General features: G+C 39.4%; 1 protein-coding gene across 3 annotated transcripts in view; it reads right to left on the reverse strand.

Moving 5' to 3' along the window:
- Window positions 1–17,335, reverse strand: part of ANKIB1 (ankyrin repeat and IBR domain containing 1) — a 95,339-nt gene that overhangs the window by 8,528 nt on the left and 69,476 nt on the right. For all 3 annotated transcript variants that reach the window (XM_084786063.1, XM_084786062.1, XM_084786064.1), the window contains 7 exons: window positions 11,508–11,638; window positions 5,681–5,815; window positions 4,291–4,377; window positions 4,028–4,094; window positions 2,233–2,378; window positions 1,157–1,335; window positions 8–59 (listed from right to left, as the gene is read on the reverse strand). In XM_084786063.1, coding sequence (XP_084642189.1) covers window positions 8–59; window positions 1,157–1,335; window positions 2,233–2,378; window positions 4,028–4,094; window positions 4,291–4,377; window positions 5,681–5,815; window positions 11,508–11,638 — 797 coding nt within the window. The remainder of the gene's footprint in view (window positions 1–7; window positions 60–1,156; window positions 1,336–2,232; window positions 2,379–4,027; window positions 4,095–4,290; window positions 4,378–5,680; window positions 5,816–11,507; window positions 11,639–17,335) is intronic.

The following is a 17,335-nucleotide window of genomic DNA, read 5'->3' on the forward strand; positions in this document are numbered from 1 at the left end:
TGATTACCTCAGGTGACGCAAATCCTAAATATTCCCAATCCCAGGTTCCACCGGCAAAGCTGCAAAGAAAGTACACATACTGTTTGATTCACTGTCAGTATTGCAAGTGTACACTCAGACCCTTACCCTGTGACTGTTACTTTTAATGCTTTTCTGCTTATAACCTGTCAAACCAATGCAGATCCAGCTATTAAAATATAATTACTTCCATTACCTTTTCAAATTCTAAGTTACTTTATACTTGTGAAAAATGATGGAGAAAATAAAAATAGCCATGTTGTATAAAAGTATTCTGACTGCTTTCATTTTAATTTCTTAAGTATAAGAAATACCCGTAAGTATTTATATGAAAAAAGGACAAATGACTTTCTAGTGTTAAAATTGTAAGAAAAATGTTTCAATTTATTGTGGCAGAAGCAGTAGAGTATGATGTGAAATAAAATAACCAAACTACCTTCTCTTTGAGGGATGAATTCAGATCACTTAAGTAGCCTTACAAATAGCAGATTACTCAGGCAAGGGGTGGTGGTACACGCCTTTAGTCTAAGCACTTGGGAGGCAGAGGCAGGCAGATCTCTGTGAGTTCTAAGCCAGCCTGGTGAACAAAGTGAGTCCAGGACAGCCAGTATTATACAGAGAAACCCTGTCTCGAAAAACCAAACCAACCAACCAAACAAAAAACACCAACAAAATAAAAACAAAACCAAATAGATTTCTCATTTCCTTATAATTTCCTAACACAGAAATACAAATATGAATATGGCAACCTGGCAATGTCTCCAAATTCTATTCCTTAACATGTTTACTATCCTTCCCAAGTCACTACATATATTAAATTTGAAATGACACATCAGAATACTCTGGATTATGAATTTTAGTACGTGAAATTAGCTTAGCCTAATTTAGTCTGAAAAGCTGCACACTGACAGACAAGCAAAATAATTCTGGGAAAAAAATGTACTAGGAAGAAAATATCATCAAAAAGAATTTAACATATTTTTATCAGCTATCCATAATGTAAGTGTAAGTAACTTCCAAGAATATAAATGATAGCTGGATAAAAACAAAAACCAAAACCAAAAACTAAAAAAAAAAAAAAAACCAAAAAAACCAAAAATGTCCTGGCACTGGGGTTTCTATAGCGCACAGATTTTACCTGCGCCTGGGAGCATCTGGAGAGTCTGCAGGAGCCACACCACGAGCTACAGATGCCAGGAACTCTTGCCTTTTCTGCTGTACAAGGCACGCTGCCCTGATGATCTTGTGGCGAGGTGTACGAAGATAAGGCCTATTGACTTTTTGGGCAAGGTCTTCAGTGACCATTTCTAGGTCTGTCTATAGAAAGAAAGAGAAGCAAGAGGTACAAGCTGAATGGGACAGTAAACAGATACAAGGCACATCTGGTTTCTCAGCCAAGTTCTTTTGAAGTGATTTTCTATTTAACATGTTTCCTATTTTGTATGGTTTTTTAGGTTATGAAAGGATGATACTTTAAGTCATCATAAATGCAAGAAGATAGCACTCATTTGACAGACATTTAAAACAACGTACAGGGTACAAATCAAGAAGTGGAGTAAGTCACATTTGGAAGGAATTTGTTTTTGTCTGTTTTGAAACCAAACCAAACCAAACCAAACCACCAACTGAAACCTAGTACAGTACACTCAGGGCATTGCACAAGCTAGTGCACAGCTGCTGTAATGGATAAATGCTGAAGGAATCTAACACAAAGCAAGACTACCATGGCCTTGAAAGAAATGCAGAATACAAATCACTAGAGGGCAGCTTAAAAGTATAAAATGAAAGTCACCAGAGGAGAAAATTGTGGTGGCTTCTAACTAGAGGGTGACCCAGTGCGGCTAGGGAGGTTAATAACTGGCTTTGCAGTTTGTGTTTTAAATCTGTAACTTTAAAATAAAATAGCGAAGATTAACTTTCTACTCAAGTATGCAATGTAGTTTTTTCCATCTCTAAAGATAAAACCTCCATTTTTATATGACAAGAAATAGGGCACCTTTTACCTTGACAAGTTTGAAATACACTAATGCTATAGAAATGTTGCATAGCTTGGAATGCATTTAAACTCACACTGACACATTTACACACAGATCTTTTAGTTCATTAAAGGTAATATTTCCTTTATTTAAAGCCATTTTAAAATAAAAACAAAACTGTTTTACTACTCACACTTAAAAAAAAAGTAAGTCAAAACAATTTAAAATGGCATCTTACTTGCATTAGTTCAAAAATTTCTTTCTTTGTGCTTTTAGGTTCTAAGAAAAATCCATACGGATAAGAACACTTGAGGATGCGTCGAGTCTTTAGGAGAACGCGCACAGCATCTTCGATGAAAGTGGTGTCTGGACAGCCTCCTTCAGCTACAAAGCAATTCAGTGCAGTAAATGTTCTGCAAATACACATTCAGACTAAGCTAAAATTCTAGATAAACACTCATCCATGAAAGGCCCAGGCCTGCAGCCCAGGAGCCATGGATATATTTATTTTCCTGGAGCCTGTTCTTATAATATGACCATACATGGTACAACTCTAGGTCACCCAAAGGTGCAGGCTGTGTACAAGTGGTCAGATTATCCCTAACAGAAACTCTGCTGATGAAGTTGTTTACTTAAAAAAATCTGATTATAATTACTCCTCTGCCAAAGCAATCTTGTAAGGAAAAGATACTACCTGCTGAGGAACAACTGGCTAACTAAAGCTAAAAGCTGTCAGGGAGAAAAAGAATGGGGAAGAGTAAGTGGGAGACTTAGTACACTAAGATAGCATAACATTCTATTTTAAACTATAAATAAAAGGAAATTCTATAAACACAAGGAAATAAAAGCTGTAGAATCTCAATGGAAGTATTGATGAACATCAAGTTCAGCATACCTTTAGGAACATACTACATATGAAGTACAAACTGACATGGAATACCCTAACATATCTGCATGTAGTATGTCTCTGGGTAGTGACTGTACTAGGATATAAAAAGCAAAGGGAGATGAACACTCCTTGCCTTTCACTATAACTCATGTGAGACATGTAAGAAGCAGCTTGCTTCACATTAATTTTTAGCTTTGCTATGCTGCTTGGAACATCTAATATGACCAAAAGCAATAATTTGCACTTTCTGAATGTTTACTGTGTCAGACACAGTTCTAAACGTGGAAAACACACATTTGTGAGACTTTTCTTCCAGTCTCACTGTGGATGTTTCCAGAGTTTGTATTAGTACAGTAGAGCCATATAACTTTAAAGGCTACAGACTAAAAATTAACACGAACACCAGGCCAGCTGTGGCACTTGCCTCTACCTTAATTTGTGTAACTATTTTTACTGTCTTATTACAAAACTATTTTCACAAAAAGAAGTTTGAATGAAAATTATTTTATGAACTGAGACAAGTATAACAGATTACAGTTTTATGTTTGAAATGTGCCTTTAATATATAAATTATGGGTTTTTCAAAAACAAGCCTATCAGAACTCAAGCCCTGTAGCAGATGTGGATACTGGGTCCTAATGATGACCAACACTCCATTTGCAGTTAGGAATTTTTTAACCTCTAACTTTCAATTTGGAACTCACAATTAGGCCCTCTGAAGGCTTTGCTTTTTGAGCTCAACTCTTGCCAAGCTGTATCTGATGTCTGAAGCAGCTCCGGATCTGCCTTGCTCCTTCTGGAAGCCTTTAGGACCCATTTGTTTTGCCAACACTAGAGCACCAGTGGTGGCACAGAAGAAGCGAAACTCCAGTGTGGTTTTGTCAGGTAACAGCACAGGCTGTGTGAGCAGAACCTGCTAGATGCTCATCACATGCTCGAATGCACTCAGGGCTTGAGAAAGCTCAGGCAGTGCCAGAAGCAGCTCATGGATCTACTGTCCTTTAGGGGCCTGACCATTTACCACTGATTTGGCTTAGCAAATGCATGCACGCGCGTGTGCACACATACTATATATATGAAAGAGAGAGAAGAGAGAGAGAGACAGAGAGACAGAGACACAGAGAGACAGAAAGAGAGAACTTACTTTCTTTGAGAGCTTTACTCAATTGTTCCATCTTTTCTTTGGCTGTTTTAAGAAGGCGTTGTTCTAACTAAAGGAACAGAAAGAAATAATTTAAATAATCTTTATTTATTCCTCTTTTTGAATGGTGTCACTGTGTAGTACTGGCTGTCCTGGAACTCACTATGCAGACCAGGCTGGCCTTGAACACAGAGATCCACCTGCACCCAGGCTCTTTATTTATTCTTAAGAGTATTTTAGCTCATTTGCAATGATTTGGGACATACCTGGTAACTATGCTCATGGTTTTTATATCTTGTATAATAGTGCATAAATCTGTCAAGTTCCTGAAACCGTTTATGTTTCTTCTCAGCCTAGGAAACAAAAGTACATAAATGACATTATTAAGTTTGGTTTCAGAGGGATTAATGTTTTACTAATAATGGGTAGCAATGCATGCAGATGTTTTTTATTGTTTTGTTCCTAAAATATTACGAGCAATACATTTTAAGGCTTCTGTTTGTATTCTCTATGATAAAACAATAGGTACTTGGCTGCACATCTTCAATGTTTGATTGTATAGCTTACTGCTTTAGATAGATTTGTATCCCTTCAAAATTCACATCAAAACTCTAACCCAAAATACAACTTGTATTTGGAGACAGGACCTATGAAGAGGTGATGGGTTAGGTGAGGCCGTTATTATAGATCTATCTTAATGGAAATGGACACCACAGATCTCTTACTCTGTTTCCCAGCCATCATGATGACAGAGACCAGGAAGTGGGATCCTGTTGAAGGCCAATGAGTACTCTCACCAAGAAACAGTCAGTGGAACTTTTCTCAGACTTCACAGTCACCACAATGGAGAGAGATAACTTTCTGTTGTTTAAGCTATCTAGGCTAGGAGGCTGGAGAGATGGCTCAGAGGTTAGGACACTGGCTGCTCCTCCAGAAGACTCACAACCAGCTGTAACTCCAGTTCCAGGAGCCAACGTCCTGATCACAGACGCGATGCACGTACATGGTGCACAGACACACATGCAGGCAAAACACCCATATACATAAACAATGAAGACAAACCCATCTAAGTTAGGGTGGATCAGCAAGGACAGACTGCTGTGGTGGCTGGAGTGACGCTCAGCGGTTACGAGCACTGCCTGCTTTTTCAGGCCCCAGGTCCAGGCTCAGTTTCCAGTACCCTACTGACAGCTCCCACCTGTCTGTAACTCTAGTTCTAAGTGATCTAACAGCATCTGTTGGATCTGTGAACACCAGGCAGGCATGGGCATGGTGCTAGACATATATCCAGGCAAAAAATTCACACACATAAAATTAATTAAAAAAAAAAAAAAGAAAGAAAAAGAAACATTCCTTCCTTGGGCTTGACTGGGAAAAAAAAAGATACATGTACACTATAATATAATACTGTATTGCTGATATTATGTAAAAAAAGGTTTCACATCTTCACAAAGGCAGGCTGGAATTGGATTTTTCATATCTTCAGCAAAATAAAAAAGGAAATAGTTAAAAGAAAAAAAAAAGCTCCCCATGTACAGATACTTTTGTTTAAAGGACACTCTAACGTGTATTCAGTGCCTTATCACGATGAAGACAGGAGAGGAGGCATGCAAACCCCCACAGCAGCTAGACGAGGCCACGTTTAGGCAGGGCTACCTCCACAGTCATCTCCTTGGACTGCTCCTCCACGTGCTGAATGACTTCATAGCGGGTGCATCTGTAGTAACCTCCAGTGGAAGAACTATGCTTTTTCCATTCTTCCAGGCAAATCCAGCAGAAGTCATACTTGCACTTTAAAAGGAAACACATATGCAGTTATCTCCATCTATTAATTAAAATGCATGCATTTAAGTAGACCATAATTAGAGGATAATGACAAAAGCACAGTATGAAAATTCATGTTTTTATGCTTCCAGGTTCAGTGTCAGAAAGATCTTCCCATTCCAAGTCTACAGTCTTCTGGGCCATTTGTTTATTTTTAACACTAATATCTTGGGTCTATCTTCTCCAGTATGAACTCAATCGTAATAGCACATACTGAATGCATCATGCTTCCCCACTGGCTATGTCCTGCCATTACCACACAGTAAATCCCTACGCACGCACCTGCTTCCGAGGCTTGCCTTCTATTCTGTTTCATACTCGGTATTGTCACGCCAGTACCACAGGGTTTCAACTACTGACGCTTCTCAGTGTGCTATCTTACAAGGCTACTCCCCCGTACTGTTCTTTTTCAAAGCTTTCTTAATTAAGCTTGCTTTGACTGGCGTGGCGTTGGTGGTATAGTGGCGGACATAGACGCTTGCTTTGATTTACCATATGAACATCTGAATTAAATGTACACAGATGTAGAAAGACAACCTGCTAGCATTTTTGTTTGCATTTTTAAGAGGTTACATTTCTACTTGTTCGTCATCTTTATTTTGCCTTAAAGAAGATTTAAAAACATTTCCAGCAAAAACCTTGCCTATTTCTAAAATTTATTTCTAGATTCAGAAGGTCTGTGTATTCCATCTAGATGTTGCGGGAGATATGAAGATTCTTATTTTCTGCAAGTTAATTTTGCATTTTGCTATTGAGCTAAATTTTCATCGCTAGCAGTAGGTTTTCAGTTGATCTGTATAGATTTTCTAGGTATGTAATCCTGCCATCTATAAAAGTGATAGTTCTGTTTTCTTTTTGAGACAGGGTCTTGCTACATAGCTTAGGCTAGCCTTGCATTCATAACCCTTCTGCCTTAGCATGTGGCATGCTGGGATTATAGGCATGTGCCACTACATGGAGCTTTACAGTACAGTCTTTTCATTATCATCTTTTAAAGTTTTACATGTCTCATTTCTTGTTCCTGATCACGTCTAGTTTCTATATGAAATATTCTGATTCTCTAATTCTCTTCTCCTCTTTTATTATATATTTGAAATCCTGCTTTATTATGTTAACTTAGTGGTTTATCTTCAAAAAACCTAAAATTTCTTGCTACACTGGTCATTACTTTTAAAAATTATTTTCTGTCTTAAAAATGTTTTTCTGGTGTTCTTTAATTTATTTATTTTTAATTTGAGCCACATTCTCAATTTATTGTTTATTTTATACTTTTTAAATGAATGAGAACCTACATATTTCTGCATGGTGCTAGCTGTAGCACTCAGGCTCTGAGAAAGTAGTATTTTTCATTTCCTATAAATTCTTAGATTTTTTTTCCTGAGGTATTTGAAAGACTAAAATTTTCTATGGCCTTTTAATAACTTCATAACTAATTTCTAATTTATTCTCTATGACCTAGAATATTATTTGTACTAATTTTTATTTTCTTTGATTATAACAATCATATTTAAAATTATTGATTATAACAGCCAACACTTAAAGATCATTACTGTTTTTCTCTTATGATCAATGGTCTATAGGAGAGGGTCACTGTTGCACGGGCACTTAAAAGATGACACAGTAACATTTTCAGGAAATAAAATCACATCTGCCATAGTAATTATGATACTTCTATATAATTTCTATTTACCTTTTTTTTTTTTTGGTCTCCTTGTAGTCATGGAGTCAACTGAATTAAATTATTTGCATTTATTTATCACTTAACATACACTTATTCAATAAGCAGTGAATCTGTTTCAAAGCTCTATGCAACTTTCTTTTCCGGGTTGATAAAAGTAAACTTTGTGCCTGCTTTGACACAAATATTCTGTGATATGCTTTATTGATTTCTCAGATTAATGACAAAATTTGATAAATCAACCAGACATTATCAATGACATGGAAAATATAATATAGAACCTTGATACTTTACATGTTAATAATCTTTATTTTTGGTTTTAACACTAGTTTTCCATAGTATCAGACCAAGAACATTTTTGTAAGTAAATTAAAATATTTAAGAATGAAAGATTTATGTCCCAAGTGAGGTAACCCAGACACAGAAAGACAAACATGGTATGTACTCATTTATAAGAGGACATTAGCGGCTAAGTAAAGGATAACCACACTATAAGCACAGACTCAGAAAGGCTAAATAAATAACAAAGAGTGCTTGGGGTGGGGCACATGGGTCTCCCTGGGAAGGGAAAATAGATTTGTGGATGAACTGGGGACAGGCAGGAGTGGCAACAGGAGCGCGGAGAATGGAGGAGTAGAGTATGGGTGGGAAAACGGGGATGGGGGGCAATGAGGAAACCTAGTACGGTGGAAGCTCCCTGCAACTGAGGGTCACCATAGTGAGGACGCCTAGTAATGGATACTGAGCTAGAGCTAGTCACCTTCTACAGCCAGGCAAGGCTTCCAGTAGTGGAACTGGGACACCAACCTGGTCACAAAACCTTTTCCTACAATCTGTCATAGCTGCAGAATGTGCTAGGGCAATGGTGGCACAGAACCTGTGGCAGTGGACAACCAATGGATAGTCTAACTTGAGGGCGGCAGCCCATGACTGACACTACCTGGACAGACAGGACCTGGAAGCGGGACAGGCTCAGAGACCTGGGGTAGAACCAAACAGGGCTGCCTCGGCCCCCCACATCAATGAAGTTGTTGCTAGTGATATTTTGCTATACTCATAGACCAGTGGTTAGCCCAATGGTCATCCGTGAGACTTTCTTTGGCAGCTGACGAATGCTAAGACCCACAGCCAAACATTAGGTGGAGAGAGAGAGCTCAAATAGGAGATTTCCACTGGGCCCTTCCCTTCAGAGCTTGGAAGAGGAGAAAGAAGGACTGTAGGAGCTGTAAGGGCTGAAGAAACCAGAAGAACATGGCCCACTGAACCAACTCAGCAAGGCTCACAGGGGCTCACAGAGACTGAGGTGGCAATCACAGAGCCTGCATGGGTCTGCGCCAGATCCTCAGCATGCATTCTGTAGTTATTTAGCTAGGGGTGTTTGTGGGATTTCTAACAGTGGGCTGGGGGTGTCTCTGAGTCTTTTGCCTGCTCTTGGGACCCTTTCCCTCCTACTGGGTTGCTTCATCCAGCACTGATGAGGGTTTGTGCCACTCTCATTGAATCTTGTTATGCCATGTTTGGTTGCTATCCCTGGGAGGCCTGCTCTTTTCTGAACTGACACAGAGGAGCAGTGGCTATGGGGGGAGGGAAGGTATGGGATGGTGACTGGAAGGCGTGGAGGGAGGGGAGGCTGTGGTTGGGATACTGTATGAGAGAATGATACATTTACAAAAGATTTACTTTATTTATTTAAATGTGTGTATGTGTCTATGTTAGTAATATACACATATATGTGTGCTTGGGTGTGCATCCCTGTATAGGTACAAGGTTCTGTGCAGGTGAAGAAGCCAGAAGATGTTGGATTCCTTGGAGCTGGAGTTACAGGCATTTGCAGGATGCCTGGCTTGTTCTATGGGTGCTGGGCTCTGAAGTCCAGTCCTCATTACTGCACAGCAAACACTTAATTTCTGATCCATCTTTCTGTTCCCCTAAGATTGAATACTAGACCTCAAGAAGCATTGGATGGTGGCAGGTGACTAATAGCAGGGGCCAGCAGCCCCCTTGGCCACTAGACATGTCAGGTTGTTGCTGGGGTCTCAGGAGAGGGAGCTGGTGACCCTCCAGCTGAAAGCCTTCAGCTCTTTCTTCTCCCATCAGAGGCCAAAGCTCTCAGGGACTCAGAAGTCCAAGCAGGGACAACAGGAGGCGCCTGGAGTCAAACAAGGATGCTCAGTGCGTCTAGAGAAAAAGATGCCTTAGCTGCCCGGGCCTCCTGAGTGCCCCTGTCAAACCATGGAGGAATGAGAGGACAAAAGGGGTGGGGAGGGGTGGGATGGGTAGGGTTGTGATACAGCACTCTAGTTAAAAATTAAACATTTTCTAAAGGGAAATGAAAAAGTGTTTTTTAAAAAAATAAATTAGTTATCAGAAGAACAAACATGTCATTCTTTTAAAATGCTTTACACTGGATTTCTGACAATGCAAATTGTCTATTAAATCATAATCTACATTGAAGGATCAGCAGCCTAGGCAGGTTATGAAGTTGTTTGTGCTACAGCATGGATTCAACTTTTCATGATATGTTGTTTTATTTAATAAAACATAACTGAAAAACACTCTACTGTGTGCACTGAGGTTATTGTCCAGGTAAGTTTTCTATGTCAAAATAAGAATACTACCTTTTAGATGGGCACAGTGGCACACACCTGTAATCCCAGCACTTGGGAGGCAGAGGCAAGTGGATCACTGTGAGTTTGAGGCCAGCCTGGTCTACAAATCGAGTTCAGCCAAGGGTACAGAGATAAACCCTGGCTCAAAAAAAAAAAAAAAACCAACCAAACAAACATAAAAACAAACAAACAAACAACAACAACAAAAAACAAACTACTATCTTTCCATTTTTCTTTCTTTTTGGAGGCAGGGTCTCGTTGTGCAGCTCTAACTAGTCAGTCTAGAGCTAGTGTAGACCTGCCTCTGCCTCAGAGTGCTGGGATTACAGCCATGCACTACCACAGCCAACTTAGTTTATGTTATCAATTTGAACAACCCAAATAGTATACTGAATAAGGTTCCTACATTTACAGATCTTGTAAATAAACATTTGTCTTAATCCCAGAGAATCTCAAGCAAAACCTGTTTAAGTTAGTACCCTTTTACTATCAGTCTGACTGATTCATGAAAATGTTTTCCAGTGATCCATATTTATCAAGTAGTCACTACTATGCCATGAAGGACAGAAAGGTAATACTGGTGGCTACCTCAACAGCCAGTTGCTACTGTGTACGTTTAGGAAGTCTACACCACAATTTCTAAGAACAAAACAAATAGACACTTGGAGAGGAGACCATAATTAGAAAAAAAATTGTCCAGTTCTTAGCTGAACTAATAAGCACTTCAAGTAATTTTCTCAGAAAACGATAGTAGGTTTTTTCCTTCTCCTACTTAGGGAATCACTGCGCTTCAAGAAACCTGTATCTTTAATTTTACTGTAACATACACATGTAAGATAATTCTGTAACTTCCATTCTTTTGCAAGTTATAATATACTGATCACTAGCATTGCCTTAAGGTGAAAAAAAAATCAAGTAAATCTTAGAGCAAAGTTAACATTTTATTAGTCTTAGCTATTTCAATTTCTTTCACATTCTAAATGAGAAAAATTACATTATCCTAATATTTTAAAATATCACTTAAAATGCATAGTCCTTTTGATAAAGAGAAAAATGAGAGCATTTCTATAGTATTAAAACTAAACACTGAAACAGAGGCATGAATTATTAAAAACGTTAACTTAAATCTAAGTTAAGATTTTTTGAAAAGTATGGTAGCTTCTTTTTCTACAATGAAATAGGGAGAGCACAGACTTCACTTCAGTCCCATAAAGGTTTCAGCCAAGTGGGTCTCTGTAGGCATTTTAAGTTCTCAATGTAGTAATGATCCAAATTACTTATTAGTTGATATTAGCAGAATACGATCTTGTTCTGTAGTATAAACCAAACTAAGGTGCTAACTACAAAGCATGCACACATGTCTGCATCTCACCTTGGCACACTGCATGTGATTGCAGCCCTCATTCTTCTGTATTGGAGACTTACAGTTCGCACAAGGCTTGGAGTTGGTTAACAGCCACAGACAATTGGCAGCATCCTCATAGGCTTCGCTGACTCCAACAACTTTGAGGTATTGAACAAAGACATCAGAACACATGATTTAAGACACAATTCCAGGTGAGAGGGAACTAGATTTTTCTTTTCAGGCTGTCTCTCCATTGTAATCATGCATTTATTTTTCCTATTAGTGTCTGTTGAAAACTGCTTCATCTTCAATAGTATACAAGGAGTTCTGTTCCAAAATTTTTAGAAAAGAAATGTCTCTGTAAATCTATACAAATAAGCTGGGGAAGAACCAAAGGGATTCGTTTTGTTTTTAAAAGAGTATGCACTTTGTTTAAAGTGACTACTACATTCAAAAAAATCATGGAAAGAATGATTACCTTACAATAGTGGTGTTCAACTTGGCGGTCAAATGACCCTTTCACGGGGGTCACCTAAGACTACCAGAAAAACGTATTCTGAATGACCTTAGGAACTGGGACACTGCTGCTCTACCTGTCTCCAGGCGGGTCTGCCCACAGCTAGGCATGCCACATACAAGTGCCCAGAACTGTATTACAAGGTCACAGCATTAGGAAGGTTGAAGACCACTATATTAGACTATAAATTTCTTTCTACTGTAATTTTTTTAGGCCTTTATGTTTATATTTTTCCAGCATGTATGTACCTGCCTGGAGCCTGCAGATGTCAGAAAAGAGAGTTGCAACCCTTGGAACTGGAGTTGTAGGTGTTGTGAGTTACCTTGCGAGTTTGAGAACCAAATCCAGAACCTCTGCAGAAGCAAAAAGTGTTCCTAACCACTGACCCATCTCTCCAGCCCCTAAACTATAATTTCTTAAAACAGATTAGTTGCAAACAAAGTTATAAGGAATTCTTAGTAGAAAGCATTAACACCACTATCTGCTCTGAGACAGCATGCGATGTACAGTCCAGGCACCTGCAAATTCAGATTCTGGCTCTCAGCCCCCAGTGCTGCAATTCTTCTTTTAAAATCTATGGTTATTTCAGATAAACAGATGCAGTGGAATATGCCTACAACTACGCATCACCTCTCCAGATCTGCTCCTCTTCATTTACCCATGCTTGTGAGCCATCTAGAGAGTTCAGTCTCAGTCCCTGAGGAGGACTGGCTTCAGTTCCCTCTGGCTAGCTCACTCTAGCACATCACTAATTCACTCTTGCTCTTCCTTTCCTCTCTATCCCCACCTTTCTGTTGTTTCAGTGAAGGCCCTCCATATGTCTTGCCTAGACAACCTTTCTTCCCTGTTCCTTCTCCCTTCTACTCTCAATAATACTGCCTACACAGTGATCTTTTGAAAAAATTATGCTTAAGATCTTTCATTTGCTTCCCTCTGACAGAGGGCTACAAGACAAAACCAAATCACTTTAGTAAGCAGTGTGAAGGCCTTCATGACCTGCCTCATTCCTTAACTTGGCAAGCTTCTCCTAGGTTAGTGATGTGTGGCTCAGTAGTTGCCCCATAACAACTTTATAAGTTTCTTCTTAAATTCAATTTACTGTTATCATTTGAGATCTGTCATCTTAAGAAATGCCATAGTTTTTAAGGAGTCTAATTTTAACTGCCCCCTAGCAATTTGAAAAGTAAAATTTAAATTTTGTTTTTCCTGTAAGAACGACAGGAATCTTTAGGTTTTGTTTTCTTTTCTTCCTCTAACTGCATTGGGAAGTCTTACTTCTTCTGCAGAGAAAATGAGGTCAGGAAAGTCACTTAAGAATCATTCTAAGTGGCCCACCCGAGTCAAGGCTCTGATTGCATGCACTTTCTAAAAGAAGGTATAGCAAGGTTTCAGCTGTACTGTCCAAAGCAAGTGAGAAACCAGACTGTTTTTTAAAAGGAACATTTACCCAATCCTCAGGTATAATAAAGAAAGGAGGACAGAGGTTGGGGGTGACTGGCCTGTAGGAAGTGGCTCTGTATGTGAACCAGAGGGGTGGGGTATTAGGAGTAGCTTCCACGGAACCTTGCAGCAGACAGGGGCTGGCTGTCTTGCTGTCCTGACCCTGAAAGCTATCTATACATGTTTGTATCCACAACACTGCAGCCCCTGTTTTTGGCTGTAAAAATACTGGCTTTTAATTCTCACAGCAAAAAGAAGCAACAGCAGTAGCGGGGTGATTGGGCCATGTCAGTTTCTCCATAGGAGAAAATGGCTGGTGGGGAGAAGTCACCTGAGAATGTGAGCAGGAACTCAGTATAGCAGTGTGGTCGAGCTGTGGATGCAATGCTGTAAAGCCTAAACATATTTAAAACATCTCATTCTTGTTGAAAAGAAGGGGCCTTTCTTCTCTTTTCAACATCAACATTATTTTTAGTTTAGAGGCTCTAGCATATTCTTATGATCCGTATTGTTCATTGTTATAATAAAGAAAGCACAAAGCCACTGAAACAAAGCTGCTGTGTGATGTCCAACATAACGCTGTTCTTCTGCTCTTAGAGAGAAAGCTCGCTTCCAACTGCATTCTAGGAGGTTATACAATGGCAATGATACTTAGGAATGGACCAACTGCTATCACGATGAAACCTCTGGGGAAATGCATTCACACTCAGTGCTCTGAATCTGCTCTCTGCACATCCACGTCTTTGAACTCATCCTTCTGAACACTTGTGATGCATTCCTGTTCAGGGAGTCTTCTTACCCATGCTGACTTTCAAACGCTTCCACTCAGCACAGTTACATGACTAATACAGCTTGATCTTGTTTTCTTAAGAATTTGATGTGTTCACATCTCATGGTAAGAAATATAAGCTTCATTTAATAGTGTCAGAGCATAGCAGAACCTAAGCTGGTTTAGTTAAACCAAAATGTATACAGCTGGTGCACACAGACATGCACATCTCTCCATATGCACTTGCATACAGACTAAGGCACATACACATACTTGAAAGCTGATCCCTCCCAACTCCCTGGAAACAGGGCTTCTCTGTGCAGCCTTGGCTTTCCTGGACTGGCTTTGTAGACCAGGGCAGTCTCAAACTGACCACACTCCCCCTGCCTCTGCCTCCCTGAGTGCTGGGATTATAGGCATGCACTACCATGCCTGGCTTGGAAGCTGCTTTTAAAGACTGGCTTGAAATAAATCATTTGAATTCTGTTCTATCATCAATCATTTAGAGAATATATAAATGGTCTGCTAAATTTTAAATTTACCATTTTATTATAGACAATATATACCCACTTCTTGCTCTGATTAAATACAACAGAATCAATTTAGTACTTTAAAAGACTAATTGGGAGCCGGGCGTGGTGGCGCATGCCTTTAATCCCAGCACTTGAGAGGTAGAGGCAGGTGGATCGCTATGAGAGGCCAGCCTGGTCTACAAGGTAAGTCCAGGACAGATAAGGCTACACAGAGAAACCCTGTCTCGAAAAACCAAAACCAAAACCAAAACAAAACAAAACAAAAAGACTAATTGGGGCTGGAGAGATGGCTCAGTGGTTAAGAGCACTGCCTGCTCTTCCAAAGGACCCGGGTTCAATTCCCAGCACCCACATAGCAGCTCACAACTATCTGTAACTCTATGATCTGACACTCTCACAGCAACGCACGTAAATTAAAGTTAAATTAAATGTAAAAAAAAAAGAAGACTAATCAATTGTTTATATAGAATCCTCTGAACTGATTTTTAGTATATTTCTAATACTTTCTCCTCACTCATTTGATGGTTTCACTTCTTTTGAATTTCACCATTAAAGGACTAGAAAATTGGGTCCAAGGCGGCGGGGGAGGGGGAACCTCATGAACTTATAAATTTGGTAAAAAAAAAAAAAATGCTTATGAGAGCTGAGTGTGGTGATGTGCCTGAATCTCAGCTACTTAGGCTGGGGCAGGAAGAGCATCAACTTGAAGTCAGCCGGGATAAGATGGCAAAAATTTGTCTTTAAAATACTTATGTGGGGGCTGGAGAGATGGCTCAGCGGTTAAGAGTACTGGCTGCACTTCCAGAGGTCCTGAGTTCAATTCCCAGCAACCACATGGTGGCTCACAACCATCTATAATGGGGTTTGGTGCCCTTTTCTGTCATACCTGTAAATAGAACACTCATATAAATAAATAAATATTTTAAAAATGCTTATGTGAATGTTCTTTTTTTTTTTTTTTTGGTTTGCAATGAAAAGTACTTGCTATACAAAGCCCTATGTAAGCCTATAATGACATTTACTTACTTTTTTTCTTCAGGATATCATTTTTACACATTCAGTGACTGAATTCTACTTTAGTATTAGAATTGCTCGCTATCGTACACTTTAAGCCTCAACTTCATAGGTTTGTGTAGAGTGGTCTGCAAGCGACCCTTGAATGTGGCACAAGTGTAATGAGCCAACTCCTGGGCTTCTCTTGGAACCTGGGACTTTCAGTGCCACCTTGGTGTTGGTTCTTCTCTGTTAGGTAATCCCAGGTGAAAATTCTTTCCATCTTTCTGAATCAAAATCTTATTTGGACAACTCAAAGGCAAAATTTTAATTTATCATGTACCCTACTTGCAAATCTCACACTTTCTTGTTCCTCTTACCACAGGACCCTGATCATGTGCAAGGGTATTCATATTTTCCAAGCTCACCAGTGCCCTCTTCTCAAGCCAGGGATCTGACCTCTCCTTCCACAGTAGAAACTTATCTGCGGGCCTGGAGTAACTGACTCAGCTTTAATATGGTAAGGGGCCGGGTTGTGCTGTCCTAACTGAAACACAGACTCTGGAGGAAGGCAATTCAGGAGGAAGATGAAATGTACAAGGTTCTAGGAACTCCTGAAACGTTACAAGATTCACAAGGCCCTGTCCTCGAGGTTATATTAGAGTAACAACTATTGGGGAGAAGACTCTCCAGGCAGCTGAGCTGTCTTCAAGCTACTCAGGAACTCCAGGAACATAGCTTTTAAGTCAGCATAAGCTGGAGCAAACTTTCTCATATATACATACACACATATATATACATATATTATTTATTTGCCTTTAGCCCTCCATGCTCCTGTAAGTAACCCCCTCCCCAAACCAAACCAAAACTAAAACACTGGTTCACTGAGCTAGACTGGGTGGAAATGTTTCTTTGGTCTGTCACAGATGCCCTGTCTGGACTGAATAGACATCTGTTTATATCTTCCCAGGAAACATTATACAACAAGTAATACCAATTACAAATCCCCAAATAGTAACTAATCAAGAAAGCAGAAGAGTTGTATGACAAAAACTTGAAGACATTGAAGAAAGATACAGAAGATATCAGAAGAAGATCTCTCATGCTCCTGTGTCAGTAGGATTAATACAGTAAAATGGCCATTCTACCAAAAGCATCGACAGAGTCAATGCAACCTCCCATTAAAATTCCAATGCAATTCTTCACAGATCTTGAAAGGACAATTTTCAGCTTCATATGAAGTACATATACACACAAAACCCAGGACAGCTAAAACAATCCTGAATAATAAGAGAACTCCTGGAGCTATCCCCATTTCTAATCTCAAGTTGCACCACAGAGCTATAATAATAGTAATAATAATAACAACAACAACAACAATAACAACAACAACAATAATAATAGCACAGTATTGGCCCAAAAACAGATATGTTGATCAATGGAATTGAATTTAAAGACCCAGACATAAAACCACGTATCTATGGACACCTGATTTTGACAAAGAAGGTAAAAATACATTCTGGGAAAGAGACAGCACGTCACCAAACAATACTGGTTAAACTATGTGAGTGAAGGTTAGAAAGCCAAATGAGCTGGTTACACA

This window comes from Acomys minous, assembly GCF_964271855.1.
Source record: "Acomys minous genome assembly, chromosome: 6".
Lineage (NCBI taxonomy): Eukaryota > Metazoa > Chordata > Mammalia > Rodentia > Muridae > Acomys > Acomys minous.